Source organism: Podarcis liolepis, assembly GCF_965112155.1.
Source record: "Podarcis liolepis genome assembly, chromosome: 17".
NCBI classification, from domain to species: Eukaryota; Metazoa; Chordata; class Lepidosauria; order Squamata; family Lacertidae; genus Podarcis; species Podarcis liolepis.
This window is the reverse complement of record NC_139571.1, coordinates 40,050,307-40,078,290: the sequence shown is the minus strand read 5'-3', so window position 1 is coordinate 40,078,290 and position 27,984 is coordinate 40,050,307. Positions and strand designations below refer to the sequence as shown.

The 27,984-nt window shown below is 47.6% G+C and overlaps 1 protein-coding gene across 3 annotated transcripts; it reads right to left on the bottom strand.

The window, feature by feature from the left end:
* Positions 1-118: 118 nt before the first annotated feature.
* SCNN1A (sodium channel epithelial 1 subunit alpha) lies at positions 119-27,169 on the bottom strand. 3 transcript variants are annotated; one of them, XR_014520557.1, is made up of 16 exons: positions 26,841-27,080; positions 24,733-24,783; positions 22,235-22,280; positions 19,977-20,364; positions 18,273-18,522; positions 16,570-16,757; positions 10,917-11,017; positions 10,089-10,252; positions 8,878-8,976; positions 8,590-8,707; positions 8,364-8,442; positions 7,078-7,135; positions 5,654-5,709; positions 4,167-4,242; positions 1,038-2,335; positions 119-855 (listed from the first exon to the last, which is right to left on the bottom strand). XR_014520557.1 is itself a non-coding variant. In XM_083481795.1 (14 exons), exons 1-14 carry the CDS (start codon positions 26,883-26,885, stop codon positions 2,036-2,038), a joined length of 1,968 nt encoding a protein of 655 aa, XP_083337921.1. In that variant the 5' UTR covers positions 26,886-27,080; the 3' UTR covers positions 119-2,035. The 3 variants fall into 3 exon arrangements, 1 of the variants encoding a protein (XP_083337921.1); XR_014520556.1 differs by lacking the exon at positions 24,733-24,783 and having other exon boundaries at positions 26,841-27,169; XM_083481795.1 differs by lacking the exon at positions 24,733-24,783 and having other exon boundaries at positions 119-2,335.
* Positions 27,170-27,984: the final 815 nt, after the last annotated feature.

Below are 27,984 nucleotides of genomic sequence, written 5' to 3'. Positions count from 1 at the left end.
CTTTGAATGGACCAGAACAGCATCCCTTGTATGAGATGAGAGAAACTGAAAGAAGCTAGAGCCCCCTAAACATCTGATCCCACAAGGTAGGTTGTTTCCCATTAATGAGGAGGCACACTTCATTGTTCACACTCAAATATTTAATTCACACCTTTTTTACTAGCTCCTTGGTGTTCCTGCTGTGGTATAACACCATTCAAGAGTGCTGCGTGCCTAGTCAGGGCTGGGAAGGTAGGTCATGTGATGCTCCTTGGATTCTCCTGAGCTGCAATGGGGCTAGCATTCCCTTCCTTACCTTCTCCCTCCCTCCCTCCCAGTTGTTTTCCTGATGCTACAGTTGTCACCTTTGCCTGCCTCCCTGTCTGTCTGTGTTGCACGAGGTGTCCCAGCTCTGAGGGACATAGATGGATGCCTCCAACATAGAGAACTTGTTTTTTACAGGCTCTCATTTTAGTCCCTTCCTCGACCCCCACACTGGGCCTCGCAGTATTGCCACAGTTCTAATACCGGGAGCTCTTGGGTTTACCGCATTTCTGTTCTCGGTTCATATTACACATCCCAACATTGAGCTGCACGATAAAAGGAATCCCCGGGCTCCTAGTGGGATGGAGGAAGATGCTGCCAAGGATGCCTTTGCCTAGCAAGCTTGCAGAAGCGAGGCCCATTTCCTGTCTTTAAGCAGAAAAAATGTGTACATTGCACGGGGCGGCAAGACTCCAGCCAAACTGACTCTTGCATCTCTCCAGGTGCAAAGGAATCTGTTGGAAATGGCAGCAATGAAGGCAAAATGGGTAGAGGGTTTTCCCTTGAAGACTCTGCTAATTGTACGTGAGCTAAAGGGGTTGGTTCCTTGTTCTTCATAGAATCATAGAGTTGGAAGAGACCACAAGGGCCATCGAGTCCAACCCCCTGCCAAGCAGGAAACACCATCAGAGCACTCCTGACATATGGTTGTCAAGCCTCTGCTTAAAGACCTCCAAAGAAGGAGACTCCGCCACACTCCTGGGCAGCAAATTCCACTGTCGAACAGCTCTTACTGTTCGACATGCTTTCTTTCCTGCTAGACTCTTGCTTATCATGCACACAAAGACCTAGCAGATACACAGCCCGTTTCTGGTTTGTTCTTTTAGATCAGGGGTCTCCCACCTTTCGGGGCCTGGGAACAACCCATTTCACAGAAGGGAAAAACGGTGATGCTCAGAACTCTTCTGCTCTCCATCAACAGCCCCCCTCCAAAAACAAACACAACACAGACCAAAAAAGTTTCCCCCAGTAGCCAGAACATTCTCCACAACCAAACAGCAACAAGAGCCAATCCAAACACCCCAAAACCAAGCAAAGTAAAAAACCAAAAACAAAATATACACCAAAGGGAAGGGGGGGAGGACCCCAAACAAAACATTTCTGCATGGGCCCACAGACATTCTGGGCGAAGGGAGGGGTGGGTGGGTGGATGATGAGCTTTGTTTTCTACCCGGCCCAATGTCACTCATGGTCAAAACAAAACAATTAAACAACTGGGAGGCATGGGCAGATGGCAACTCTGTGTGTATGTCTGAGGGTGCCACATTGGGGACCCCAATTTGAAACAGAAGAAGAAGAAGAGTTTGGATTTGATATCCCGCTTTATCACTACCCTAAGGAGTCTTAAAGTGGCTAACATTCTCCTTTCCCTTCCTCCCCCATAACAAACACTCTGTGAGCTGAGTGGGGCTGAGAGTGGGGCTGAGAGACTGGCCCAAGGTCACCCAGCAGCTGCATGTGGAGGAGCGGAGACGCGAACCCGGTTCCCTAGATTACGAGTCTACTGCTCCTAACCACTACACCACGTTGCAAAGCAGGCAGAGAGGGCATTCCAAGCCACTTGGGCCCTATATATATAAGGACTATGACTTCCTTCTGCCAGTAACTTCCCAGGAGACCTTTCGGTCCAATCCTCCTCATGGAAGTATGAGAAGTACAGTGAGCTGCTGGCAGTAATGTCCATCTCCATGCTTCAAGAAGGGCTTATGCAAGCCATTCTGGCCTGGGCCCCTCACTCTGTTCTCCTGAAGGAAACTCTGTGCAGGGATAGCGACTCCAGGCTGTTGTAGGATGGTAGCGCAGCAACTTCAGAGGCATGTTGTGGGGCAGCAGATGTAGCGTGGGAGCTGGTATTGTGGCTGTTGGGTGTATGGAGGTCAGAAGATTTGTGCAAGTACAGCCGGCGGAAAGTCAGGATGCAGGTGATGGCGACAAAATCCAGAATCAACTCAGCCAGCTCTACTACGGAAAGGACCGAGGAACCGAACCAGAGACTCCACTGGCTTCCCAGCTGTGAAAGCAGTGTCACCACCTGCAGAATGAAGATCAGAATAGGGGAATATTTTATTTTTATAAAAACAATGCTCAAGAAATAAATTTGGCTCCCCAAACATCTTAGCCACTGATAGAGATAGGAAAGGCTGCCATCTTTTCCCTTGGGACTCACCTAGATTACCTGTTCTGTGAACTCCATTTCAGAAGAAATCACAATATCCAGTCTAACTGCAATGAGGAGTAGCTATGTTGCTCCTGCCTCCTGGGGGCTGGAGATGTACTCCAGAACATTTATATTTTAATGTCTACATATGATCCAAAAGTTGACACTTGCGCTTCAAAAATCGAAATTGCTGTTAAACTTTTACAGTCACCTATTTCGATGTATTGAATTGAGGTCCATATACTAAATTACTAAATTGTGATGCAGGTCATGTTGGTGTGCAATTTTGACACCATCTACGGTACCACATGCTGTCAAATATTGACTGCTACAGCAAAATCCGGCAGTGACTGTCAACTACTTGCTGAAGTTTTGCAAACCTAGAGAACGCTCACTATCAAAACGTCCACAAAAGATTGGGGATTGTATATGCATTTTTACTCTAGCTCCTGTGCACAGTGCTTAGCCTACTAAAAATGAACTCTCTCAGATGATGAAAGTGACCAATCTCAAGACTTCTTGCTGGGTAGAGAGATGTGGGGAATAGGATACTTGTCTAGTTTAAGCTTCTTTAGGAAGAGCTCTTTGCAGGGGCTGCTGTTAGCGGGCATGGGGGCAGGGGAATTGTGTCACTCAGCATATTGGCTGTGAGTCCTGGAAGACCTGCTCCCTGCCTTGCAGGCCTTCTCCCACCTGGCCTGAGAGGGCGGGGCTCAGACTGACTCCAACTACAAAAAACTGAGCCTGCTAAACAGAATCTTGGACTGGGGTATTGTTTAGGGGAGGTTGTTGCAGTAAATGTTTGTCTCTTTATATTGGATCTTACAATTTATGTGGAAGTTGTTCAGTTTGGTTGTGCTCTTTTTGAGGTTTTATTTATTGTTTATGATTACTTTTGGTATGTTTGTAGTTACACAATTTTTCACATGCTGTAAGCTGCTTTGTAAAAGTAAAGGTAAAGGGACCCCTGACCATTAAGTCCAGTCGTGACCGACTCTGGGGTTGCGGCGCTCATCTCGCTTTATTGGCCAAGGGAGCCAGCATACAGTTTCCGGGTTATGTGGCCAGCATGACTAAGCCACTTCTGGCGAACCAGAGCAGCGCACGGAAACGCCGTTTACCTTCCCGCTGCAGCGGTACCTATTTATCTACTTGCAGTTTGACGTGCTTTTGAACTGCTAGGTTGGCAGGAGCTGGGACCGAGCAATGGGAGCTCACCCCGTCACGGGGATTCGAACTGCCGACCTTCTGATCTGCAAGTCCTAGGCTCTGTGGTTTAACCCACAGCACCACCTGTCCCACACAGCCGCCTTGAGCACAGTAGTAAAGGTAGCAAACAAATAAAATAATTGATTGATGCCATGGGGTGGGCATTATTTTGGCATATGCCCATGACATTCTAACGAGTACATTCAAAAAGTGTTGCAGAATGCAGTTACGTTGCTGCTTGGGGCAGAGAACCACACTTTCCCAACAACAAAAATGACACCCCCCCCCAAGAAATAGGGAAGTGCAATGTACCTGAAACAAAAGCACTTATTTGAAAGAAGGAGGCTAGATTCCCATGCAATGAGCAACAATGGGCAGATTTTTATTTCCAGGAACTGACTATCTGGACAGGCCTTAAAGGATGATGGCTTTTTGGTGTCACAGATGGTGGTAGGGGGAGCAGTTGGGAATACGTGACGATGAAGGGAATACATACTGTGAAAGCAGGAGATTCCCCGTTGCTTTTATAATTCCACTCCTCAAAAAATATATTCACTTTGGCAATTCCATTCCTGGCAATACAAAAGGGAAAGTTCTGGCTCAATCAATGTCCTACAGCTCAGTCCTACAAATGAGTATTCATCCTATTCAGTGCAATGGGGCTTTTTGCCAGGTAAGTGCCCACTCCTTCCAAATTCACAACCCCCCATTCCCAGGTCTACGGCATTTCTCTGAACTTTATCTCATAAACTCAAATTAAGCTGCCCCATAACATGCCAAATGTTTTTAAACAATGTGAGCATCTGTTCGGAAGCTATAATTTCCTACTTCACCTCCTGAAACCTGCAAACGATCTGTCTAGGACATGGGTAGGCAAACTAAGGCCCATGGGCCAGATCAGGCCCAATTGCCTTCTGGATCTGGCCCGCGGACGGTCTGGGAATCACTGCATGGATTGCCAGCACACACATTCTTTCCCTCTCCCTCCCTCACATGGCGGCGCCTCCTGGCTTCTCCCTCCTCCTGGCTTCTCCCTGCCCTGCCTAGAGGAGGAAGGGGGCTGGGCTTTGTTGAGCGGCCACCATTTTAAGCAGCCTCTCTCCGGAGCCCTTTTGCGCGCCACTCATTGTTCTGCCGCCGCTGCCAACCCCTGCCGCTCGCAAGACACAGGTAAGCAGTCATAGGGGCTTGTGGTGCTCTTGCATCACCCCCCCCCAATATAGTTCGGCCCCCCACAAGGTCTGAGGGACAGTGGAGCGGCCCCCTGTTGAAAAAGTTTGCTGACCTCTGGTCTAGGGCAGTCAGCAACTTGTGGTTGCTGATAAACAGGACTTGTTGGAGTATATATTTTTAAAAGTGTGTGTGTGTTTTCAGCTATTCTTATTGTATCTGTAAGCTACATTGAGTGTCTAACATTATGTAGAGGAATGGATTAGAAGTGGTACCTCGGGTTAAGTACTTAATTCGTTCCGGAGATCCGTACTTAACCTGAAACTGTTCTTAACCTGAAGCACCACTTTAGCTAATGGGGCCTCCTGCCACCGCGGCGCTGCCGGAGCACGATTTCTGGTCTCATCCTGAAGCAAAGTTCTTAACCCGGGGTAATATTTCTGGGTTAGCAGAGTCTGTAACCTGAAGCGTATGTAACCCGAGGTACCACTGTACTACACTGCTTCTTGCACTAGAATCATATAATTATATAGTTGGAAGGGACCCTGGAGCTTGCCTCTGCTGTTCAGGAATCTCAACACATTGTCCCCAGTCCAATTAATCTCCATAGTTTCAGAAAACATGCATTTAATTCATGCAATCTACCTTAGGCCCTATCCCTAATTAATTTCTTCCTTGATCCTAGAATTCACCACTCTCTCCTGTCCCAACACAGCTTAGCACCCTGTGATCCTCATTGTTTCTCCCTATTTTTCATCGACCGTTACGTCTCCGATGCTGACCTTCTATTCTGACTGTAGGTGGAGCTCTTACCTCTTGGATGTGATGTTGTACTTGTTTTGCCGTGACAGCATGTGGAACACCCAGGCCTGAAACGGCACATTTGCAAAATAAATAAATTGGAAACAAAAGCTTTATAGGCAGCCCAGAAGCACACAAATGCATATAACTGACCCCCAGCAAGAAAATAATCCACGTGTGTGTGTGTGTGTGTGTGTGTGTGTGTGTGTGTGTGTGTGTGTGTGATTTATAGCAAATCAGTGTGTGTGGGGAAACTTAGTCTTTCCCCCCACTGTTTCCACTCTGCTTCTTTTCTTTTCTTTACTAAAAACTTTTTAATTTAGGTTTACCTTGCAAATTTAAATTCAAACATTAAACATCAACATCATCATCATTAAGGATTCCTTGAGTTCTTCGATTCCCCTCCGCCTTTCCATGGTTACCACTATCAAACTTTTTTCAACTGCTTCACTTATTTTCTCTATTTTTCTTAAATAATCCATTTTTACCTTAGTTTTTTAATACGTTACAAGCGTTACTCAAATCCTGCCAAAGTTTTTTGTTGTTTACAGTGTTCTCTTAAACACATTGTAATCCCATTCCTCCTTAAAGTTCTTCTCTTCCTGGTTTCTCGTTTTCTGTTTCCACTGTTTCTGGTTGCTTGCCCCAAGTGGCTGCCAACCCCCCACCCCAGTATGCTGAAAAAGTGAGTTTGATAGAAACGTACTTTTGGACTCCATACTGCAGGGAAAGGCTGAAGCCTTCTGATATGGTTGTTCAATTTTTTTTTAAAGCACCGCAGCTCTGCTACATGCATTTCTGCAAAACATATACCATATTTTTCACTCTACAGGACGCACTTATTCCCCTCCAAAATTAAAGGGGAAATGTGTGTGCGTCCTATGGAGCGAATGCAGGCTCCTTGGCTTCAGCGATAGCAACGTGAAGCCTCCGAAGCGCAGAGGGAGCGCTCCCCCCGCGCTCTGGAGGCTTTGTGTTGCTTTCGCTGAAGCCGCCTGAAGCCCCCGGAGTGCAGGGAACTCCTGCTGCACTCCGGGGCCTTCAGGCAGCTATCCGCAAGCCTTCAGAGCGCAGCAGGAGTTTCCACTGTGCTCCGAAGGCTTGCGGATAGCCGCCTGAAGCCTGAAGAGCGAGAGGGGTCAGTGCACACTGATCCCTCTTGCTCTCCAGGCTGCGCTTCGCTGGAGAGGCGCTGCACAGTTTTCCCTCTCTGCGCAGCGCCCCTTCAGCGAAGCGGGAGGAGAAATGGAAGGGGCTCTGTTTTTTCTGCCACTTCGCTGAAGGGGCACTGAGCAGAGAGGGGGAGAAACCCCCCCCTGTTCTCCCCTTCCTATGGTCCGGTGTGTCCTATAGAGCAGTTGCCCCGTGTAGTTGCCCCGTGACAGTTCTTAGGCGTGCATGTGTGTACTCATGGAAGCAGGAAATCATCTCCTTACCTCAGAGACAGCAGAAGGCCATCGTGAATATCCAGCTGACAACTGGTATTCTGTCACCCTAAAGAGAAAAGCATACAATAAGCTTAGAGGCACATTACCAGGGGACCTTATTTACATCTGATGTTCATGGGTGTCAAAGATTGTAACCTAACCTTCCAACATTCCTCAGAATTGGAAATACTCGATGCAGCCTCAGAGACGCTTGTGCCACCTCTTCATTACACCACACATTTCCGGGTGGGACCCTAGCGCTGGGCTCCAGTCCTCTTCCCCTTTCCCCCTTGCCCCCATCCTGCTGGTCACTCATCAACTGCTACTGCTGGCTCCAATCTGCACTGCCCATGCTTCTCTCCACACACCCCTGGTCTGTCTCCCTGCACTCTGCAGCGCCTTGGCAAATTACATCATCAAGCTGCGCCACCAAGCCCGGAGGCAGCCGCCATGTTGCGAGGGGCAGAGAGGCAGAATCCGCTACTGGGGCAGCATTGTGATGGCGGCTGCTGCTGGTGGGATAAAGCCTTGAAATTGGGATGCGCCAATTCAAAGTCAGAAAGTGTGATGGCTTCCCCAATTCTGAGACTGTCCTGGAAAAATTGGGGTTCTTGAGGGGTATGCTGTAAGGGTGCAAGTTCTTATAATGGTGCTCTTCTGTTGGTACCATTCTGAACCAGTCCTAGCTTGCATGGCTCAGCTAAGACATACACCTAGGACACCTGTGGCGCCATCACCTTCCAAGATATGAGCAGTTGCCAATCACAAGATATGCTTGCTACATCAGGCGGTGGCATAGCGTGGGTTGCCAGTGCCTGGGGCTGTGTTGGAGGGAGGGAAACGGATAGAGTATGCATGGAAATTCAATGGTCTAGCTAGCGGCATCCATATCACCCAGGAGTTTGCAGCCACAGAGATAAGAAAAGAAGAATTGTTCCATTGGTTTGCATGGAGAAGCAGTTTTCAATGGAGCCCAGCGACGGAAGTGTACAGCTATATTGAGGCAGCACCGGGTGTCCCCCACTATGCTACACCACTGACATCAGGTGAGACATCAGCTGGAGAAAAGAGGCAATGGAAGAACCCTTTGTTACTGGGTTTCTGAAGAAAGCCTGGGGCTGAGAGGCCTGAGTTTGGGAAACCAGCATGGAATGATAAGTTGGGTACAAAAAACCACAAAAAAACAAAAATCCTGTTCCGCTCCATTTTACTGAATATTTTTTACTGCCCAGCAAGCTCTGTGGAATTTGACCAGGCCCAGGAATGCAACTGCACAGGTTTTGAAGCTGACTTACTTGCAAGGTTTCCGGCATTTGGTGAAACAGCCCAGGGTGCCTGTTTTGAATTCAGCCTGGAGTTTGTAATAACAATAACCTAGTCCAGAGACAGAGGGACAGTCGATAAAGTAATTGTGTGAGCTGCGTGCATAGGACAGGAGCCCCAGCACCTTGCACCTTGGATAGGAAACAGGTGAGATTGTGGATTCCTCCCCCCCCCCCGCTGCCTTTTGTCTCCCCTTACCCCAGGCGGGATGCTTGTTGTAGTCACAGTAAACTGCTCCGGTGGGCAAGGGGTAGAAGAAATGGCCACAGCCACACCGGTCCACCATGTTATTCTGAAAACAGGAACGAATGCAGACCTAGGTGAAGTAAAAGGAGAATTGTCACCATAGGGCAATGTTAGCAGTACCCTGGGAAACCTACGGGGACAGGCATGTAATGCAAATAAAAATAAGGATCGTAATCATAATAGGGTTGGTCTGGTGCCAATTACAGGGTAAGGATTAGTGGGTGAGTCAGTTGTAGATACCTGCTCCGTATAGCGGGATTGGTAGAGGATCTTCACGGGTACATCGCTGCCGTTTTCTGTGCAGTCGCTGTAGGTGCCCCCAAGACGGTTTGTCGTTTCCTGACAGTTAATTCACAATACGTCAGATCAACACAGTTGCATTCCTTCCCTTTGATGTGCAGCTGTTTCTCAGGCCAAATCAGCTGCTCTCTCTATCTCTAGTTTTATGGGAAAGTAACCAACATTTCTTTATATTTTCTTTTTGTAACCTCTGACTGAATAATGTGTTGTGGTGTGTCGAAGTGCTAGGTGTGGCCATCGCCTATGCCTTCAATTTATAGGGGTATTCCGGTAAAGGAATCTGGGGGTCGTGTATTCCATCCGATGCCTGCTTGGCGGGAGGCCTTGGCACGACCCTCGGTGACAGCAGGGGTGAGCCTATAGTTGGATTAGCATCAACAGGCTCCACCTACTGGTGAATAACCCACTTGTTTCGATCCAATGCCTAAGCCCATACCTTTCCATTGCTGTAATCAATAAAGTTGTGGCCTTTTCTAGCCCATTAACCTTATATCACGTGTCCCTGTGTCTTCATTTTACTTTGCGGGGGTCGGGTCCTCGAACCACAACATTTCTTTATATTTTCTTTTTGTAACCTCTGACTGAATCCAATGGGTCTTACGGGAGCCAGGTGCCTTCCCCTCATTCCCTCACAATTCTGCACACTGAAGCCAGGTCTCATGGGACATGGGTGGCGCTGTGGGTTAAAGCCACAGAGCCTAGGGCTTGCCGATTGGAAGGTCGGCGGGTCGAATCCCTGTGACGGGGTGAGCTCCCATTGCTCTGTCCCAGCTCCTGTCAACCTAGCAGTTCGAAAGCACGTCAAAGTGCAAGTAGATAAATAGGTACTGCTCCAGCAGGAAGGTAAATGGCATTTCCGTGCGCTGCTCTGGTTTGCCAGAAGCGGCTTAGTCATGCTGGCCACATGACCCAGAAGCTGTACGCCGGCTCCCTCGGCCAATAAAGCGAGATGAGCACCGCAACCCCAGAGTTGGCCACGTCTGGACCTAATGGTCAGGGGTCCCTTTACCTTTAACCAACATTTCTTTATATTTTCTTTTTGTAACCTCTGACTGAATCCAATGGGTCTTACGGTAGCCATGTGCTTTCCTCTCATTCCCTCACAATTCTGCACACTGAAGCCAGGTCTCATATCCTACTTCTGACCTCACCTTTCTCATACTGATGGATGTTTCAACGCCGGGGCGCACATTAAAGCCCCCGTCATCCATGAAGGCCGGTTCCTTCTGACCGTGCACCATCACTCGGGCTCCCGTAACAGTGGAGAGAAGTGGGATAAAGTCGTTCTGCTCTGTGCGGACAACTAGAGAGAGACCTGTGGAGACAGAGGGCAGGGAAGGCCAATGGCAGTCATGCACAGAGATGAAAACAGGGCAAAAGAAAGATGGAAAGAAGATGAAGTTCCCGCAAGAGAGGAACGGTAGACCAAGCTGATGGACTATGCGGAGATGGCGAAAATGACTGGGAAAACCAGAAACCAGGAAGACCAGAATTTCAACAAGGACTAGAGGAAATTCACAATTTACCTTGGAGACCACTGTAAACAATTGAACTCTTTAGCAATATTTGAATAATGCTTGTATTGTAAAAAGAACTAGGAATAATTGGGATTCTTAAAAAATTGGAGTAATATGCAGCAGAAAAGGACTAGAGATGGAACCCATGGAAGGGGGAGGGGAAGTCCAGAGATTTGGGTGAATCTTTTGTCTATTTACCTTTTTATTACTTAGGACTTTGAATGTAAGCTTTAACTTGTCAAACCAAATAAAAACTATTATCAAAAAAGAAAGAAAGAAAAGAAACACACAAAAATGCAAAGAAAGGAAGAAAAGAAGACAGGCAGGAGTGAGCTCAGCTAGGAAGAAAAATCAGTGTTGCAGGAAAGAGATGAATGTGGTGCCAGATTAGAAAGGGAAATGAGGATATAGCTCAAGGAGCCTCTTCCGACATCCACCACCACCTTCCAAGCCTCTGCTCACCATTATTGATCCCAGGCAGGGAGGACATCCAGAGTGTGCTGCTGTTGTCATTGAACGTGTAGCAGTTTCCATAAATAGGGTGATGGAAATGAGTGTAGTTCCTGAGGAGAAGAAACGCAAAGTGTCCAGGTCAACTCAATGGAGAATCATAGAATTGAAGAGTTGGAAGAGACCCTGAGGATCATGCAGTCCAGTCCCCTGCAATGCAGGAATATGCAGGGATGGAACCTGCAACCTTGGCGTTATCAGCACCACGCTCTAGCCAACTGAGTTATCCAGAAAGACAATTCAGTTGAACAAAAGTGAGAAAAGGCAGGCCACTGGGTTGGCCCATTAGAACTGAGAAAACATCAACGGTAGCACAATTTCTGTACTGGAGCCAAGTAAACACAATAGCGAAAAAAGCCAGCAAGCTATAGTGTATGAGAACTCAGCCTAGGTATCAATTTCCTGCTTTAAAAATGGAAGAGAGGAAGAGAGAAAAAGAAGCTTCTGTCATGGTGGAAGTCCCAAGTCTTGCAGCTTGCCTGTCCTAAGATGGAAGGTTTTGTGCTGATTTAACATTCTGCCAATAGAAAAAAAAAGAAGACTATTGGTCCAATCTTGGAGTCAAATACACCCCAAGAAAGCCATACAAACAAGCTACCGTGGGGTTGGTATTAAGCATGCCACTATATGCCAATGAGAGGGACATGGGTAGCGCTGTGGGTGAAGCCACAGAGCCTAGAGCTTGCCGATCAGAAGGTCGGCAGTTCGGATCCCGTTGCTCGATCCCTGTTCCTGCCAACCTAGCAGTTCGAAAGCATGTCAAAGTGCAAGTAGATAAATAGGTACCGCTCCGGCGGGAAGGTAAACGGCGTTTCTGTGCGCTGCTCTGGTTCGCCTGAAGTGGCTTAGTCATGCTGACCACATGACTGTACGCTGTACGCTGGCTCCCTCGGCCAATAAAGTGAGATGAGCGCCGCAACCCCAGAGTCATCTGCGACTGGACCTAATGGTCAGGGGTCCCTTTACTGTTACCTATATGCCAATGAAGACAAACTAACATGCCTTTGTTGATAACTTTCTTTTGCCAGCAAAACAGTATGGTGCACATTAGTATTTAGTACACAAATTAGTACAGCCACACATGCACAGGGATGGTGCACGGAGCATAACATAAAACAAATTATTATGCGTTTAACATGCATCTAATGTTAAGTATAAAAGTCACATAAGCGGAACAGTGTAGAGATAATTAATTGTGAAAGATCTGCGACAACAACTCTGATGGGCCTTGCGATTTTAATACACCACTTGAGCAGCCTGGGCATAGTCAACACATTTCACAACTGAACAAGTTGGGTTGGCAGATTGGTTACATGCAGTACACTGCTGCTGCCAAGCACGGAGATGGCACCTTGGCATTGTCTTCGTGCCCTCAGGGGTCAGCAGGATTGGGCAGCTGCCGAGGGCACCAGAACTCAGAAGGGCCCCATCACCCACTGGCCTGACCCCCTAGCTCTGCTGCCAGTCACTCGCTTCACCCTCCCCTCCCCACTGCGCTGCTGAGACACATTTGACATCACTTAAGGGGTGGCTAATTAGGTGAAAGCAGTGTTTGCCTTACTGCACCCAAAGTTCTTTTTTGCACCAGCAGAGTCAAATAGCGCTTAACACCTGCTCCATCCCATCTGAAGGCTATTACAAATGGCCACCTGTCATGTTTGAGCTACTTGAAATTCCTGCATTGCAGGGGGTTGGATTAAATGACGCTTTGGTCCCTTCCAGCTTCTACAATTCTGTGATTCTATTCTCTGCTGACTTCAGCTCTTCAACCAAGCCCAGCAATATTTTGTTTTCTTCCTCTGCCCAAAGATGTGGTGTGCAAAAGTGCTGTAGTGAATTCAAAGATTTGCTCATTGCCTCATAACATTTTACTTAGCCTTAGTAAAGGTAAAGGGACTCCTGCCCGTTAGGTCCAGACGTGGACAACTCTGGGGTTGCGGCGCTCATCTCGCTTTATTGGCCGAGGGAACAGCTTCCGGGTCATGTGGCCAGCATGACTAAGCCGCTTCTGACGAACCAGAGCAGCGCACGGAAACACCGTTTACCTTACTGCCGGAGTGGTACCTATTTATCTACTTGCACTCTGACGTGCTTTCAAACTGCTAGGTTGGCAGGAGCAGGGACCGAGCAGTGACCAAATTGTGTCTGTGATTATGACCCTGCAGCAGAGCTTCCTTAACTACGACCCCTAAAGTTTCGGATTCCCTCTAAACCGGTGCCAAAGTTTTGTGGTTGTTTTGTAGGGTTTTGTAGTGTGAACCCCTTGTTTTGTAGAACCACCCCCCACTGATTAATTGAGACATCAAACAGGGGTTCGTACTTAACAACAACAAAATCAAGCATGGTTCCTGCTACAAAATCCTACAAAACTTTGACACCACTTTGAAGGGGACCCCAAATTTCAGGGTTTGAAAATTTCCCTGAGCAGCTTTGATGCACTTAGCAGCCTTCTCAGAGAAGATCCAGCGCTTTCTAATTCAGAGGCACAACGGATGTGTGAAAGCTGTGGGCATGACCCAGGCGCAAGCTGTGTCGACACCATAAATAGTGTCTTCAGCACCAGAGGCAAATCAGCAAGGCTTAAACGTATTGCAAATTTAAACAAGAATAAACGGCATTCAGCGCTGATTCAGGGTTTGGAAGGGGGTGGAAACGGCGTGCACAAGTTGTGAAAGGAAGGTCAGAGTAAGGTGAGTTGACAAAGTACTGCAAACAATTGCTGGAACTAATGGTGGTTTGTCAGCCTGCCAGCTAGACCCAAACAACTGAGGCTTGGCAGCACTGGAAAAATGGTATTTTTGTTCCAGAGATGGGAATCTAACCGGTGTAACTAACCCCTGTGGTCACGGAAGGCCTGATTCATGTACGCCCTTATCACCAAGCCAAATGCAGCCCACTGGGAAATTGATACACTTCCTTGTTTTGCTGCTTGTGGGGCACTGGGAAAAACAGGGGCAAGGGGGCTGGTGGCCAAGAACCTGGCAGCAGAGAGAGGGTATACACGTGGCCAGGGGGCTGTATTTGGCTTGGTGGGTTAACAGGCAGAGCAGGGCTGCCTCAGCATCACATGGAAAGGGGTGTCAAATGAATCATGTGGACACCTTCCGATGAAAGAAGCAACTCCCCACAACATTTGGGTGACGCATAGCTGTCAACTTACAGATTTGAAAATAAGGGACCAGCAGCCTTGAAAATAAGGGATCAGCAGCCAAAATAAGGGATTTTAGTCAAACAGCAGCCAAACGAAGCCTCAAGCGGTGGTTCCCACAGCACAGCAACCCAGCAAAGGGGATGCAGCAAGGAAAACCACCGTCACCTCTCCGCTGGGAAGCGCTGAGCAAAGGCGAGTCCCCAGGCAACGCGGCCGATTTGATTGGCACAAGGCATGCAAGCTCCATCCCCCAGTCGTTCTTAGACTCCTTATTGGGTGAGCAACACAATTGGAGCCTCCGTCCTCCCTGGCTGGCAGGCAGGGAGGGAGAGAGGAGAGGAGCTGCTTCCTTTGAAACCCGGGAAATTTATGGGAAATCATCAATCCATGACAGCAGCGGGAAACGGCGCTGGGATAAGGGAGTTTCCCGCCAAATAAGGGACGGTTGATAGCTATGGGGTGACGTCAACCTCTTTCTTGGCGGGAGAGGGGGGATATTTGCTGGCATGGCTGCACTGACATAACCGTAGGAACCAGCTACTAGGGAGCGAGGTCTCTTTGGCTCCTCCATTAAAATTTAAAATACCTGAGGGGACAGGCCTCCCCAAAGTTGATGGGCACTGCCATTCAAATGGTGTGTGCGTACGGCTTCTTGTGATTGATTATGCAGGGTGGGGCCTACCTGGACCCCCCAATATTTTATTCAAGTTGGCACCCCTGGACATAATTTGTAATGATCCTTAACTGGGGTTGCCAAGCTGCCAGGCAGGATTTTGCAAAGGTGGGACTGCTTTTCATTCAGATGTCATATTTGAGTGGAACTAGGAGGGACGTGGGTGGTGCTGTGGGTTAAACCACAGAGCCTAGGACTTGTCAATCAGAAGGTCGGCGGTTCGAATCCCCACGACGGGGTGAGCTCCCGTTGCTCGGTCCCTGCTCCTGCCAACCTAGCAGTTCGAAAGCACAAAGTGCAAGTAGATAAATAGGTACCGCTCTGGTGGGAAAGGTAAATGGTGTTTCCATGCACTGCTCTGGTTTGCCAGAAGCGGCTTAGTCATGCTGGCCACATGACCCGGAAGCTGTACGCCAGCTCCCTTGGCCAATAAAGCGAGATGAGCACCGCAACCCCAAAGTCGGCCATGACTGGACCTAATGGTCAGGGGTCCTTTACCTTTTAGAAGGTTTCACGGCAAAAACATGTTCCCAAATCACAGAGATACTGGGAATATAGGGTCCGAAGGGCACTCAGGGTTTGTCCAAACTTTTGCTTGTCCCATGCTTTCTAGACATGAGTCGAAGAAGTTTTTCTTTTGTCCCACTGTTTTCCCTGGGGAAACACAGTTACTGTTTAATTGGAACAAATGTTAATCCGCAGAAAACCTGATCAGTGTTTGTTAAACAGCAGGGTTTCCTGGGGAAAGCGGTGGGGCGAATGAAAAATCTCTCAAACCCATGCACTGAAGTGTGAACAAGCCCTCAAACTTTCCACCCACTGGGGATGGAAAGTTCTACCAGTTTGGTTCTCTCTGTTTCACATTTTCCCCCCAATCTTAAATCGAGTGTTCCACATTTCTGAAGCGATTTGCAATTTAAAAAAAAAATCCTCATAAAAATAGTCAACATTTTAGTATTTCTCCTAATGAGAACACATTTTTGTAGACAGTTCTGATTAATGTACACATTTTTGCAAGCCATTTTTAATGAATTCAATAATGCTCTTTTATGTGTTATTTCCACGAATGTGTGTACATGTTGTTTGCCCTAGAGAACTGCATTGCAAAATTTGAATAAATGTGCATTTTGAAAGGTGGTTGTGTTTTGCTTCTTGTATGGCTTTGGCAAGTGTGAATTAGGCAGATTTGGCTTTAAATGTGAGCTGCACTAATCCCCCCCCCTTTACTCTCATTGCTAATGCCCACCAATTCTCCTCAGAAAAATGCTCCTCAGACAATTTTTCTCTTAGAATGGCTTCTGGTTTCAGAGTCTGGTGGTGGAAAAATCCAGATTACCTGGGGGATGGAAGTGTAGGTGCAAGTAAACAGGCAGATGTGTGTGTGTGTGGGGGGGGATATTTATGTAAAAATTCCATGCTCCTTCCCCTTCTCTTGGAAGGAGGGTCACAGATCATGTTGTGAATTGCCTTCTTTAACATGGAAATCCACTACTTCATCAGCTATTTAGTTTTTTTAAATTGAATTTTTGAGGCACTTTGAATCAGTGATGGAAAGATGGCCTTTTTATTTTTTATTTTAAAAACCAAACATGTGTTTTCCAAAACTAGGCCAAAATTAAAATACCCATGAACAGTGAGTGACCCATGTCAATCATTGAGAGCCTTTCCTAGCCTGTTGCCCTCAAGATGCTTTGGATTATAATTCCCATCAGCCCCAGCCAGCAACGGGTCCCGAGGTAGGGAAGGTGGGTTTATAAAGCAGCAGTTATTTGGGGACTCACGCTTTGTTGCAGGTCTCCTCGTTGAAACGGCAGGAATAGATGAAGCTTGTGAAGTTGGACTCGTCGAGGTCTTTGACGTCAGGGATGCTCGCCAGGATGTTGATGTAGTGGAAGCTGTACCACTCTCGCACGGCATCCACACCCGAAGAGTACATTTGGTGGAAGCAGTCTGTCTTGTTTTCATTCCACTGCAAAAGGAAGTCAACAACCCCGTTAGGCCACTTCCCCAGGGCATAGAGGATGAAATGTGGGCCCTGGGAAGATCAAATGGACATGGAGGAAGAGGGTCGTTCCAAATGCCTGACGAGGACGAAATGTTGGGGAAGCAGGAGAGGCTCAAATCTTGGTTGTCACACAAGCAAGATTGTCATAAGACATATGGTTGTTCAGGATAGCTATGATGTAGATACATCAATTTAACATTTATTCCGTCGTCCAAAGTAAAAAGAGATTATCTTTACTGATGAAAAGCATTGTTTGTTTCTTTGATGAACTGGGGATTTAAATGTTGCAGGTACAGTGGTACCTCGGGTTACATACGCTTCAGGTTACATACGCTTCAGGTTACATACGCTTCAGGTTACATACGCTTCAGGTTACAGACTCCGCTAACCCAGAAATAGTGCTTCAGGTTAAGAACTTTGCTTCAGAATGAGAGCAGAAATCGGCAGCGGGAGGCCCCATTAGCTAAAGTGGTGCTTCAGGTTAAGAACAGTTTCAGGTTAAGAACGGACCTCCGGAACGAATGAAGTACTTAACCCGAGGTACCACTGTAATCTGAACCTGTACCATTTGAGAATATGGGCGACACTGAGTTAGATTCAGTCACTGTCCTTTCCAGCTTGTGTGTGTGTGATTTTTTAATTATTATTTTTTCTAATTTACATTTCAAAATATCCAATAAACTTTAAATCAATGACTTCCCTTCTTTTTCCAAAGCTCAATTTGCATACCAGACATCCCTGCATATTTTGCATAAACTAAACCATTCAGTATTCCATTGTTACATCCACCAAAATGTATTTACACTGTTGAATTTACCTTAATGCTACCAGTGTTATTAAATGTACACAGTTTTCACCCATATATTCAGTAAACATTTTCCAGTCTTCTTTAAATGTATGCTCTTCTTGTTCTCTTATTGTATATGTTAAATCTCCAAGCTGCACGTTTTCCATCAGTTTAAGTTGTCGTTCTTTAGTTGGGACCTTGCTCGTTTTTCATTTTGGGGCTAGCAAACATACATAAATAACCTCTTTTGATACTTGGGAATTTCCATTTGAATTATCCCCAACAGAAAGGAATCTTTTTTTTTTTTTTGGAAAGGTACTTTTAAACATTTTTTTCAATTCATTCTATATTATTTCCCAATACGCTTTTACCCTTTTACAAGTCCACCATATATGATAAAATGTACACTCCATTTCATTACATCTCCAGCACTTATCTGATTAGGATTTATACATTTTAGCAAGTCTACTCAGAGTTAAATACCATCTATAAATCATTTTCAAGAAGTTCTCTTTCCTTTCCAGCTTTTGAAGTCCAGCAGAGATACTGGACTTTGAAACAATACTGGTGTGTGTGTGTGTGTGTGTGTGTGTGTGTGTGTGTGTGTGTGTAAATCATGCAGGGCAGACCTGTTGGAGGGTAGCAGGAAGAAGCAGAGAGGTGCCACCAAACGAATAGGAAGTCATCCTTACCAGAATGAAACCAATCTTCCAGTCACTCTTGTCCACTTGGGGATTGTTCTCCTCCATGCTGGTCTCACGCTTGTGTCTATAGAGTGGGTGGCGTTGGATGTGGCGGTACAGGCTCCTGGAGCTGCGTTTCCGCAAGGATTGGGCTTGCCAGTTCTTCTGCTCCATGGACATGTTGTATTTGTAGAGCTCCATCAGTGTCCGCTGGGTGATTTGATCCAGCTCTTGCAGCTGCTCCTGAATCGCGCTGTACCTAAAAGACGGAAGAAGGGGCTTAAAGGGGTCCATTTCTCTACACTTACCTCAAGGGGTCCAGTACATGAAAGGTGGGCAGAAGGTAATATGGTCTACTTGATGGTCGGTTAGGGGTGCATGGGGTGTTAGGGGAGGGACACGCCATGCTCCTTCTGGGGTTGTTTTGTCCACCTTTGGGCCTCACCCTGTACTCAGCTCTCACCTGTGGCTCCTAGAAGCTGTCAACACGTGACAGCGGCTACACCCTGGGAATGGCCTCGACGGATCAACTAAACCAAGCGAGGGCAACCAATGGGTCTCAAACCCTCAGTGAGTTGGAGACTTCCTCTACGTGCAAAGACAAGCTCTGGTGGAATGAGTGGACTAGGTCAATAGTGGGTCCAATGGTCAAGACGGTGGTTTCTGCATGGTCCTAAACCTCCGCTGTGTTGTGGCTATACTCATTTGTGAGAAAGGCTTTGGGAGTAAACCCTGAGGAAAAATCCATACCGGCTGCCTTGCCAGGACCTCTTCAGGAGGAGAAAAGGGCCAAGGAGTAAACAATACACAAGATAGTTGGATGGTGCCTACTGGGCCTCCTTCTGGCAACTCCTGCAGCCAAGCTGGTGCCAAACATATTGTTCTGCTTTCAATTTGGCCCACATAGCAAGGCTGAGAGAAGGGACTTGTTGTCTGGGCAGCCCAGGACCTCCATGCACACCACCCAAGCTTGTGCTCCAGGGAGGTCACTGTGATGCTGCTAATGCAGCAGAAACAGCACAGGAGGCAGCAGTTATGAACTGCCAGTTTCTGCAGCCGCAGCAGGCGCTGTGATTCCCCAGCAGTGTGCCTTCGCTCTCGGTGGTGCACTTTGTTGCCTCTTGAGACAAATGGATGCCTGCTGCAGGTGAACCGACCCCTTGATCTGATCGGGCATGGAACATATTTCAATGCAAGATCAGATACTCAGGATCACATTACACAGGTTAAAGGTAAAGGTACCCCTGACCATTAGGTCCAGTCACGGCTGACTCTGGGGTTGCGGCGCTCATCTCGCTTTACTGGCCGAGGGAGCTGGCGTACAGCTTCCAGGTCATGTGTCCAGCATGACTAAGCTGCTTCTGGCGAACCAGAGCAGCACACAGAAACGCCGTTTACCTTCACCTATTGATCTACTTGCACTTTGAGGTGCTTTCGAACTGCTAGGTGGGCAGGAGCAGGGACCGAGCAATGGGAGCTCCCCCCGTTGCGGGGATTCGAACTGCCGACCTTCTGATCGGCAAGTCCTAGGCTCTGTGGTTTAACCCACAGTGCTACCCACGTCCCTATTACACAGGTTAGCCATGCCTTAACTGTTTGTGGATACTGAGTGCTAACTCACCCTTTATCAACCTAAAACACTGGGCAGGGGAAGTAGACCACGCAAGGCTCAAGTCAGCCCCAACCGGCAATATTGCACATCATCAGGCTTACCTGTAGGGATTGAGAGTACACAGTGTGACAGCGGGGAAGGTCAGCCTATCAGAGTTGAGGTTCAAGTTCAGGTTGACAGGAAAGCTGAAGTACTCTCTGTAGATAATTCCAAACTGCCAGTACATGAGGCCAAAGGTGAGGAAGAAGAGAACTGACCAGAAGGCTGTCTTCATCTTGTTCCTCTTAGAACAAACCAGTCGGATGGCCCCATGGATGGTTGTGTTGTTACAAAAGAACTGGAAAAGCTCCTGATAGGAACTAAAGAATTCAATGAGACCAGAACTCTCTTCTTTTTTCTCCTCCTTTTTCTCCTGCTTTGTCTCCATTTTGAGATGTTCAGCCCTCTTGCGTCTAGGCTGGTTTTCAGCCTTCACGGTTACAATTCGAGCTGAAAAGAACAGTCACAAATAAATATATATACAGTGGTACCTTGGGTTAAGAACTTAATTCGTTCTGGAGGTCCGTACTTAACCTGAAACTGTTCTTAACCTGAAGCACCACTTTAGCTAATGGAGCCTCCCACTGTCGCCGTGCCGCCGGTGCACGATTTCTGTTCTCAACCTGAAGCAAAGTTCTTAACCTGAAGCACTATTTCTGGGTTAGCGGAGTCTGTAACCTGAAGCGTCTGTAACCTGAAACGTATGTAACCCAAGGTACCACTGTATAAAATCAACCACTTCCAACTTCTCCATTCAACTTCTCAAAGGGAAATTTCGAAATCGAAATGCAAATTCACACTTAGAATGTGAAAGTTTAACTTAAATGTTTGAAATTGGACTGCCATGCAGCTGGTTTAATGCTTGCTTACACAGAGGTAACAGTGGGAGAGGCTTAGAAGAAAATGTACGTAGAAATGTACCCATATCTCTTGGTAGCTTTGATGTTGGCAAATATGAAATATGACATTTCATTCATATGGAGTACAGCCCTTGAGTTGACGGCTAGTTCACTAAACTGCCTCAGGGTCTTACTCAAGCAGTCAGGCTTGCCTTGGTGATAGTCAGTGATACCCTACACACATAATTTCTGTTTGTGCTCACTGGGTTTATTCCCAGGTTCATAGTATTGTAACCTAGCCTCCTTACTAATACAGATCCACATTATAGATTTAAAGCACATCCAACATACAAGGCTTTCCTGCAAAGAATCGTGGGAATTGTAGCTTGTTAAGGAAACTGGGAATTGTAGTTATGTGAGGGGAAAGCTGCAGTTCCCAGAATTCCGGGGTTGAAGTCATGGGCTTCAAAGGTGCTCTGGAGGTGCTTCAAATGTACGTTGTGACATCTTGAATGCTGCCTGTTAGGCTGAGAAAGGATCTTGGTCCTCAAAGCATATTCCTTTCCATCTCCCTTGTCTCAGTCACATAGCAGTCAACTTACAGATTTGAAAATAAGGAACCAGCAGCCTTGAAAATAAGGGATCAGCAGCCCAAATAAGGGATTTTGCTATTGTAAAGAGTTACATACATTGGCAGGCTTGACAGATGCTGTCAATCCGGCATGAGGCGGTTGTGGTGTGGCAGCGGCCGCTGAAGCGCCGCCCTTCTGCGTCCTTCCCCATCCCCTCCTCTTCCTCCTCCCTCAGGCTGCCTCCTCAGCTGCTGCCATCACCGCTGCTGCCTCTGGGCTTGCAGGCGGCATGGGCGAGAGTCTCTCTCCCCCCCCTCGGGCAGGGAAGGGCTGATGGAACTCCTCGCGCCAGGACGACGGCGCCAGCGTGTGCTCTCTCTCACAGCGGAGGACCCCGAGCCGCTGCTTCTCTCCCGAGCCGGATGAGCATGAAACCCGGGAAATTTAAGGGACATCATCAATAAGGGACAGCAGCGGGAAACGGTGCTGGGATAAGGGAGTTTCCCACCAAATAAGGGACGGTTGACAGCTATGCTCAGTCATAGCCATGTGTCTCAATTCCCGGAGGCTCTTGCCAGAGGCATCTGACTGGTCATTGTGAGATTAGATGGTCCTTTGGCCTGGCAGGACTGGCAGAAGCATATGTGGAGATATGCTTCAGAAATCTGGACCGTGGGGAGCTCTGAAAAATTAATAATTATAATTTGGTCTTTTTTATTTTAGTTTTTTATTTTAATTGGAGTATTATGATTGGATATATTAATTGGATGTTTTTTATTGGAAAATCAATAAAAATGAATTTTTTTAAAAAAGATGGCCCTTTGGTCTGATCCGACAGGGATCTGATTACATTCTTAAAATCACACAGAAGTGTACCTTGTGCCTTATGTTTTGTGACCAGAAGCCTACCTTTTCCACGAAGTCTTTGGCTCAGGCCCTTGGTCCTCATATCCATCTGAAACAAAACGTAAGTAAATGTAACTCTATCCGCTCATCTGCATCCCTTGACCAGCTGAACGTCTCCCATTCCCTCACTTCCACTGCAGAAATTTAGACGGACAGCTGCTTAGGGACACAGACCTGTCTTTTTTGAGTACATTCCTGTTTGAGCTGAACTGGACGCCACTCCTATCGCAGTGCTGTGTAGTGGTTAGAACATGGGTAGGCAAACTAAGGCTCAGGGGCCGGATCTGGACCAATCGCCTTCTGAATCCGGCCCGCGGACGGTCCGGGAATCAGCGTGTTTTTACATGAGTAGAATGTGTGCTTTTATTTAAAATGCATCTCTGGGTTATTTGCGGGGCATAGGAATTCGTTCACCCCCCCCCCCAAATATAGTACAGCGCCCCCACAAGGTCTTAGGAACAGTGGGCTGGCCCCCTGCTGGAAAGGGTTGCTGACCCCTGGGTTAGACTGTCAGGCCAGGACCTGGGAGACCAGGCTTCGAATCCTTAAAAGGTACAGTGGTACCTCGGGTTAAGTGCTTAATTCGTTCCGGAGGTCCGTACTTAACCTGAAACTGTTCTTAAGCTGAAGCACCACTTTAGCTAATGGGGCCTCCTGCTGCCGCTGCGCCGCTGGAGCACGATTTCTATTCTCATCCTGAAGCAAAGCTCTTAACCTGAAGCACTATTTCTGGGTTCGTAGAGTTTGTAACCTGAAGCATATGTAACCTGATGCGTATGTAACCTGAGGTACCACTGTAAAGGTCAAGGGACCCCTGACCATTAGGTCCAGTTGTGGCCAACTCTGGGGTTGCGGCACTCATCTCGCTTTATTGGCCGAGGGAGCTGGCGTACAACTTCCGGGTCGTGTGGCCAGCATGACTAAGCCGCTTCTGGCGAACCAGAGCAGCGCATGGAAACGCCGTTTACATTCCCGCCAGAGCAGTACCTATTTATCTACTTGTACTTGACGTGCTTTTGAACTGCTAGGTGGGCAGGAGCAGGGACCGAGCAACGGGAGCTCACCCCATCGCGGGGATTCGAACCGCCAACCTTCTGATCGGCCAGCCCTAGGCTCTGTGGTTTAACCCACAGCGCCACCCACATCCTTGCTCAGCCACAAATCTCCTTGGGGGTGACCTTGGGCTGGTCACTGCCTCTCAACCTAACCTATCTCACAGGGTTGTTGTGGGGATTAAATGAGGAGGGGGAGAAAATCATGTATGCCACCTTGAGCTCCCTGGGGGGGGAGGTGGGATATAAATGCAATAAATAATAGTTTCATGTGTCATAGCTGTTTTTGATTTCACAAATAGCTGGCATGGCAGGGCGGGGTGGGGGGGCGATGACGACAATGAGAACTTCATATTGCCAAGTAACATCTAGTTTGGCTTCTTCTGCCCTCATAAAGTAATGAGTAATCAATCGACTCATTGACAGATCCTTGCAACAGCAGACTAAACAGGAAATGTCCACACTGGCTAATATTTCAATAAGGATTTATTTACTTATTTTTTTAAAAAAAGTCTACCACAAGAAAAAAACACAGCGCCCATACAGAACAAAGTGAAAAATGAAGTTCTGTTCTATTATATTTGACAATCTTTTTCTGTGCCATGATAGAAAGAGTGCCACTTCAGATTACTCAAGGAAGTGCTTACGGTTGCCTAATGAAGCATGAAGGTCAGAAGCAGAAACTGAGCTGGCTTCATCGCTTTCTTCACATTGATGACATGTATTTATTTATTCATTTATTTGTAATTCTTTAGTCTAACCTCACGGTTTAGCTTCTGCTTGGCAAAATTGTTTGAAAACTGATGTTTGGCCAGTGCATTCCTGTAAACTGCTTCTATCTGAAAAGCTGGAATATATAACTCTGAAATATAATTAGTAGTCAAATTTTGTTCTTAATGGTTGCATAGCTTACGTAGGATGGGACGCGGGTGGCGTTGTGGGTAAAACCTCAGTGCCTAGGACTTGCCGATCACATGGTCAGCGGTTCGAATCCCCGCGGCGGGGTGAGCTCCCATCTTTCGGTCCCAGCTCCTGCCCACCTAGCAGTTCTTGACTAATGTAGTTGAGTCCCTTTTCAATACTACTACTACTATTAATTTTATTATTTATACCCCGCCTATCTGACTGGGTTTCCCCAGCCACTCTGGGCAGCTTCCAACATATATAAAAACATAATAAAACATTAAACACTAAAAAATAAATAAATCCCTTACAGGGGTGCCTTCAGATGTCTTCTAAAGGTTGTATAGTTACTTTTCTCCTTGGCTTTGGGGGGGGGTCGCATAACTCCATACCCGCCAACATTTCTCCCATGAAAATGGGGACATCCTAAGGAAAAGTGGGGCTTTCCGGGATCAAATCAGAAACCAGGACGGCTTCTGTAAACCCTGGACTGTCCCTGGAAAATAGGGACACTTGGAGGGTTCTGACCTCCCAGTTCTTCCTTACCTTGCAGTGCTCTGCACTTCACACACCTTTCCTGCCAGTGGAGCTCACTTCCTGTAAAAGAGACAGGCTGCAACGATGGCCACTCACCCCATTTGGTATTAAATGAGATGGACTGGAAGAAAAATGTCTGCAACGATGGAGGGCAGAGAGATGGGGGGGGGGCTCAGCTCCCCTCAGCCACTTGGGCCTTTTTGGTTCAAAAGAGAATGTCTAGGAGAAGACTGCTTGTAACAATGATGTGTGGAGAGGGGTAGGTACCATATTTTTTGCTCTATAAGACACACTTCCCCCCTCCTAAAAAGTAAGGGGAAATGTGTGTGCGTCTTATGGAGTGAATGCAGGCGGGAGGCTCTGTCAGCGCTCCCTTTAAAGAGCGTGCGGAGCGTGTGTGCAGCTCTTCGGGGCTTTTCCCCGAGGAGGGAAGAAGGGCTACACTTCTCCCTCCTCGGGGAAAAGCCCCCAAGAGCCACACACACACTCTGCATGCTCTTTAAAGGGAGCACGGCTCTTGGGGGAGCCTTAGCCGCGCGGAGCCTATCCTGGGCAGGGAATGAAGGCTCCCATTGACTGGGAAAGGCTGCGTGCAGCTAAAGCAGCCAGGACAGCGAGCGGGATCCCGCTGGCTGTTCTAGCTTCTGGCTTAGCCACGGGATGAAGTCTCCGCAGGGGAGCGGGGAGCCTCCCCTAAAAACTAGGTGCGTCCAATCGTCCGGTGCGTCTAACAGAGCGAAAAATACGGTACATGAACAAGCCAGAGCTGCGATTGTGTAAGGCTGGGGTTGCACCATTACATGTTGTTGGGTCTTTGCAAAGAGACCACTACCTGCAGGAGCGAAAGGGCTTGGAGGTGAGGAGAATTGCGACGAGGAAAGCAATGGGGTTTAAGCACCATTCTCTGACACTGTCTCTGCTGCAAATCTCCCCCTCCCAATGCTGCTTTTCTCTTGAAGAACCTGCTGCTAGAGTTTTAATAAGCACGTAACCGTGCAATCAGACTCCAACAACAAATCGAGGCCACTCATGCAAAATGGTTGCAACAAATGGCAGCCTCGACACAGAGAGGTGAGCACTGCAAAACACCACCACCATCATTCCGGCAACTCTTGTTAGAGGTAAAAAATCTGAGAAGACCCAAGGCAAAGAGTAAAGCCCAACAGGAGTGCCTGGGCAAACAAAGGTGACACTGAGTTGTGTGTGAGAGATTGAGAGAAACATTATATACTTTAGTGTGCTACATTCCATCATTTCATGGCAGAGAGGCAAGACAAGGGAAGGAGAGTCTTTGGCGGCTGTCTGTCTGCTGCTTCAGCATCACAGTGGAAACAAGACGAAGGAAACCAAACTCCAAAAGTGGGCTCAGGAGAACTCTTCCTCCAAGCAGGTTATTGTGGCCTCGATGCTCCCCACGCATTCAGTTTTTATGCTGTGCCCACAAAATGCCTCCCCCATCAAAATGCCACCCCGTATTATTTCTCCATTTCATTTGGATTTATCATTTATACAGAAGACCCGTCAGTAAACAAACAGAAACCCCCAGACCATGGAAATGGCAAATCTGGATTAAACTGAGGGTGGGGTTAGATATGGGACGGCAACTTAATGTGGGCGATATTGTGTGGGTGCTGTGAAAAGCTTGCCTGCGTCAACAACCAGAGCCCGCCATAAAGTGGCTTGCGGAGCTGCCTGTTTTCTCATCCTGCGATAAAAGTACAGGGCTGTCCTGCTGTCCCCACAAAGAGATCCATGTACAGTTATCTCTCCCCCCCCCCCACACTGCTGTGGGCCCTGCTGTGCCTTTAAAGAGCTGCCTGACTTGCCAAAACTCAAGGTTTTTCCCCCACGTGGGGATAAAAGTGATGGGAAAAATTAAACTCCACCTGCTAAACGTATGCATCTCTGGCTGTTGCTAAAGTAAAGGACTCTATATGGGCTCTTGGGTGCCCCATAAGGGAAAAGGAGCAGTTTTTTCTTACAACGTTACAGATTTGGAATAACGGTAGAATTGGTTAATTCCAGTGGGAGACAGCTGACTTTCTCCTTTCCCCCCTTCTTATCTACTTGTATCTCTTGTCTCCTCTGCCCACAACTGCACAGTCCCCAGGCTTTACCTGTTGATTAGAATCAGAGATGGCAGGGACACCAGGCTCTCGCATGTTGCCTTTGGTGATGATGCTTCTGTCCTGCTGCGTTTTCCCTGGAGGGGTGCTCCACCCAGCAGCTGCTGTCTCTGCTGCAGAAGAGGGAGAGAGAGAGAGAGAGAGATCTCTTCTTGCCTGATCTCCGGAGGCTGGCCCCTGCTTTGCTGGCAGCTCCTTGTTCCTGATGGTTGGGATTAAACTGGTTCCTTTCCAGATCAGTCTGGCGACTTGTCCTGCTCCTTTGGCCCTCCCTGCCTCTCCCCGCCCATGTGAAGGGGCTGGGATGAAAGAAAAGTTTAGACAGCGGAGGCAGCAGCAGCAGCAGGAGTCTCAATTTACTGCATAATAGCAGAGAGGTTGAGAAAGATGGAAAGGAGGAGGTGATATCAGTAGAAGGAAAAGATGAGGCTTTGTCTCCACTGCAGGACATCTTACTTTACATTCAGAGAGGGATGCTATTTATTCTATGTTATACTGAATTACAGCGGCTAGCTTTATAATTTGATTTCTCCGTGTGCAGCCCGTTTGTCGCATCACTTCTTCCATCTCATGGTCTCCCCGGTCTAACATACCTCAGTTTCCCCTGTGTTTGGGCTGCACCGGCTTGTGACTGTGTTACTCAGGGGTAGGCAACCTAAGGCCCGGGAGCCGGATCTGGTCCAATCTCCTTCTCAGTCTGGCCCACAGACGGTCTGGGAATCAGCGTGTTTTTACATGAGTAGAATGTGTCCTTTTATTTAAAATGCATCTCTGGGTTATTTGTGGGGCCTAGGAATTCGTTCATCCCCCCCTCCCCAAAAAATATAATCCGGCCCACCACATGGTCTGAGGGACGGTGGACCGACCCACGGCTGAAAAAGGTTGCTGACCCCTGGTGTAACTGGCCTTTGAGGTGAGTGGAAGAGATTTGGCACAGTTCCAAATGACTGGTCTATTGTGCTTTCATCCCGATTTGTTTGCAGGGAGGTTAGACAGCCTTGGTTGTTTCATTCATTTTATTTGCAGGGAGGTTGGATGAGATGCATACACACTATACCTTCAAAGCACATTCGGAGCACATTTACCCCTCAAAGAATTCTGGGCACTGTAGGTTACCGTTTATACAGTTATGTTC

What these genes read in the sequence shown, in the direction of transcription:
- SCNN1A (XM_083481795.1), bottom strand. Translation starts at nt 26,885, where the DNA reads ATGCGAGAGCCTGGTGTCCCTGCCATCTCTGATTCTAATCAACAG. An exon ending in GGCCTTCTGCTGTCTCTGAG is followed by an intron (nt 5,710 to 7,077) that starts GTAAGGAGATGA and finishes GTGCCGTTTCAG; the next exon opens with GCCTGGGTGTTCCACATGCT. An exon ending in GGGAATCTCCTGCTTTCACA is followed by an intron (nt 2,336 to 4,166) that starts GTATGTATTCCC and finishes TTCATTCTGCAG; the next exon opens with GTGGTGACACTGCTTTCACA.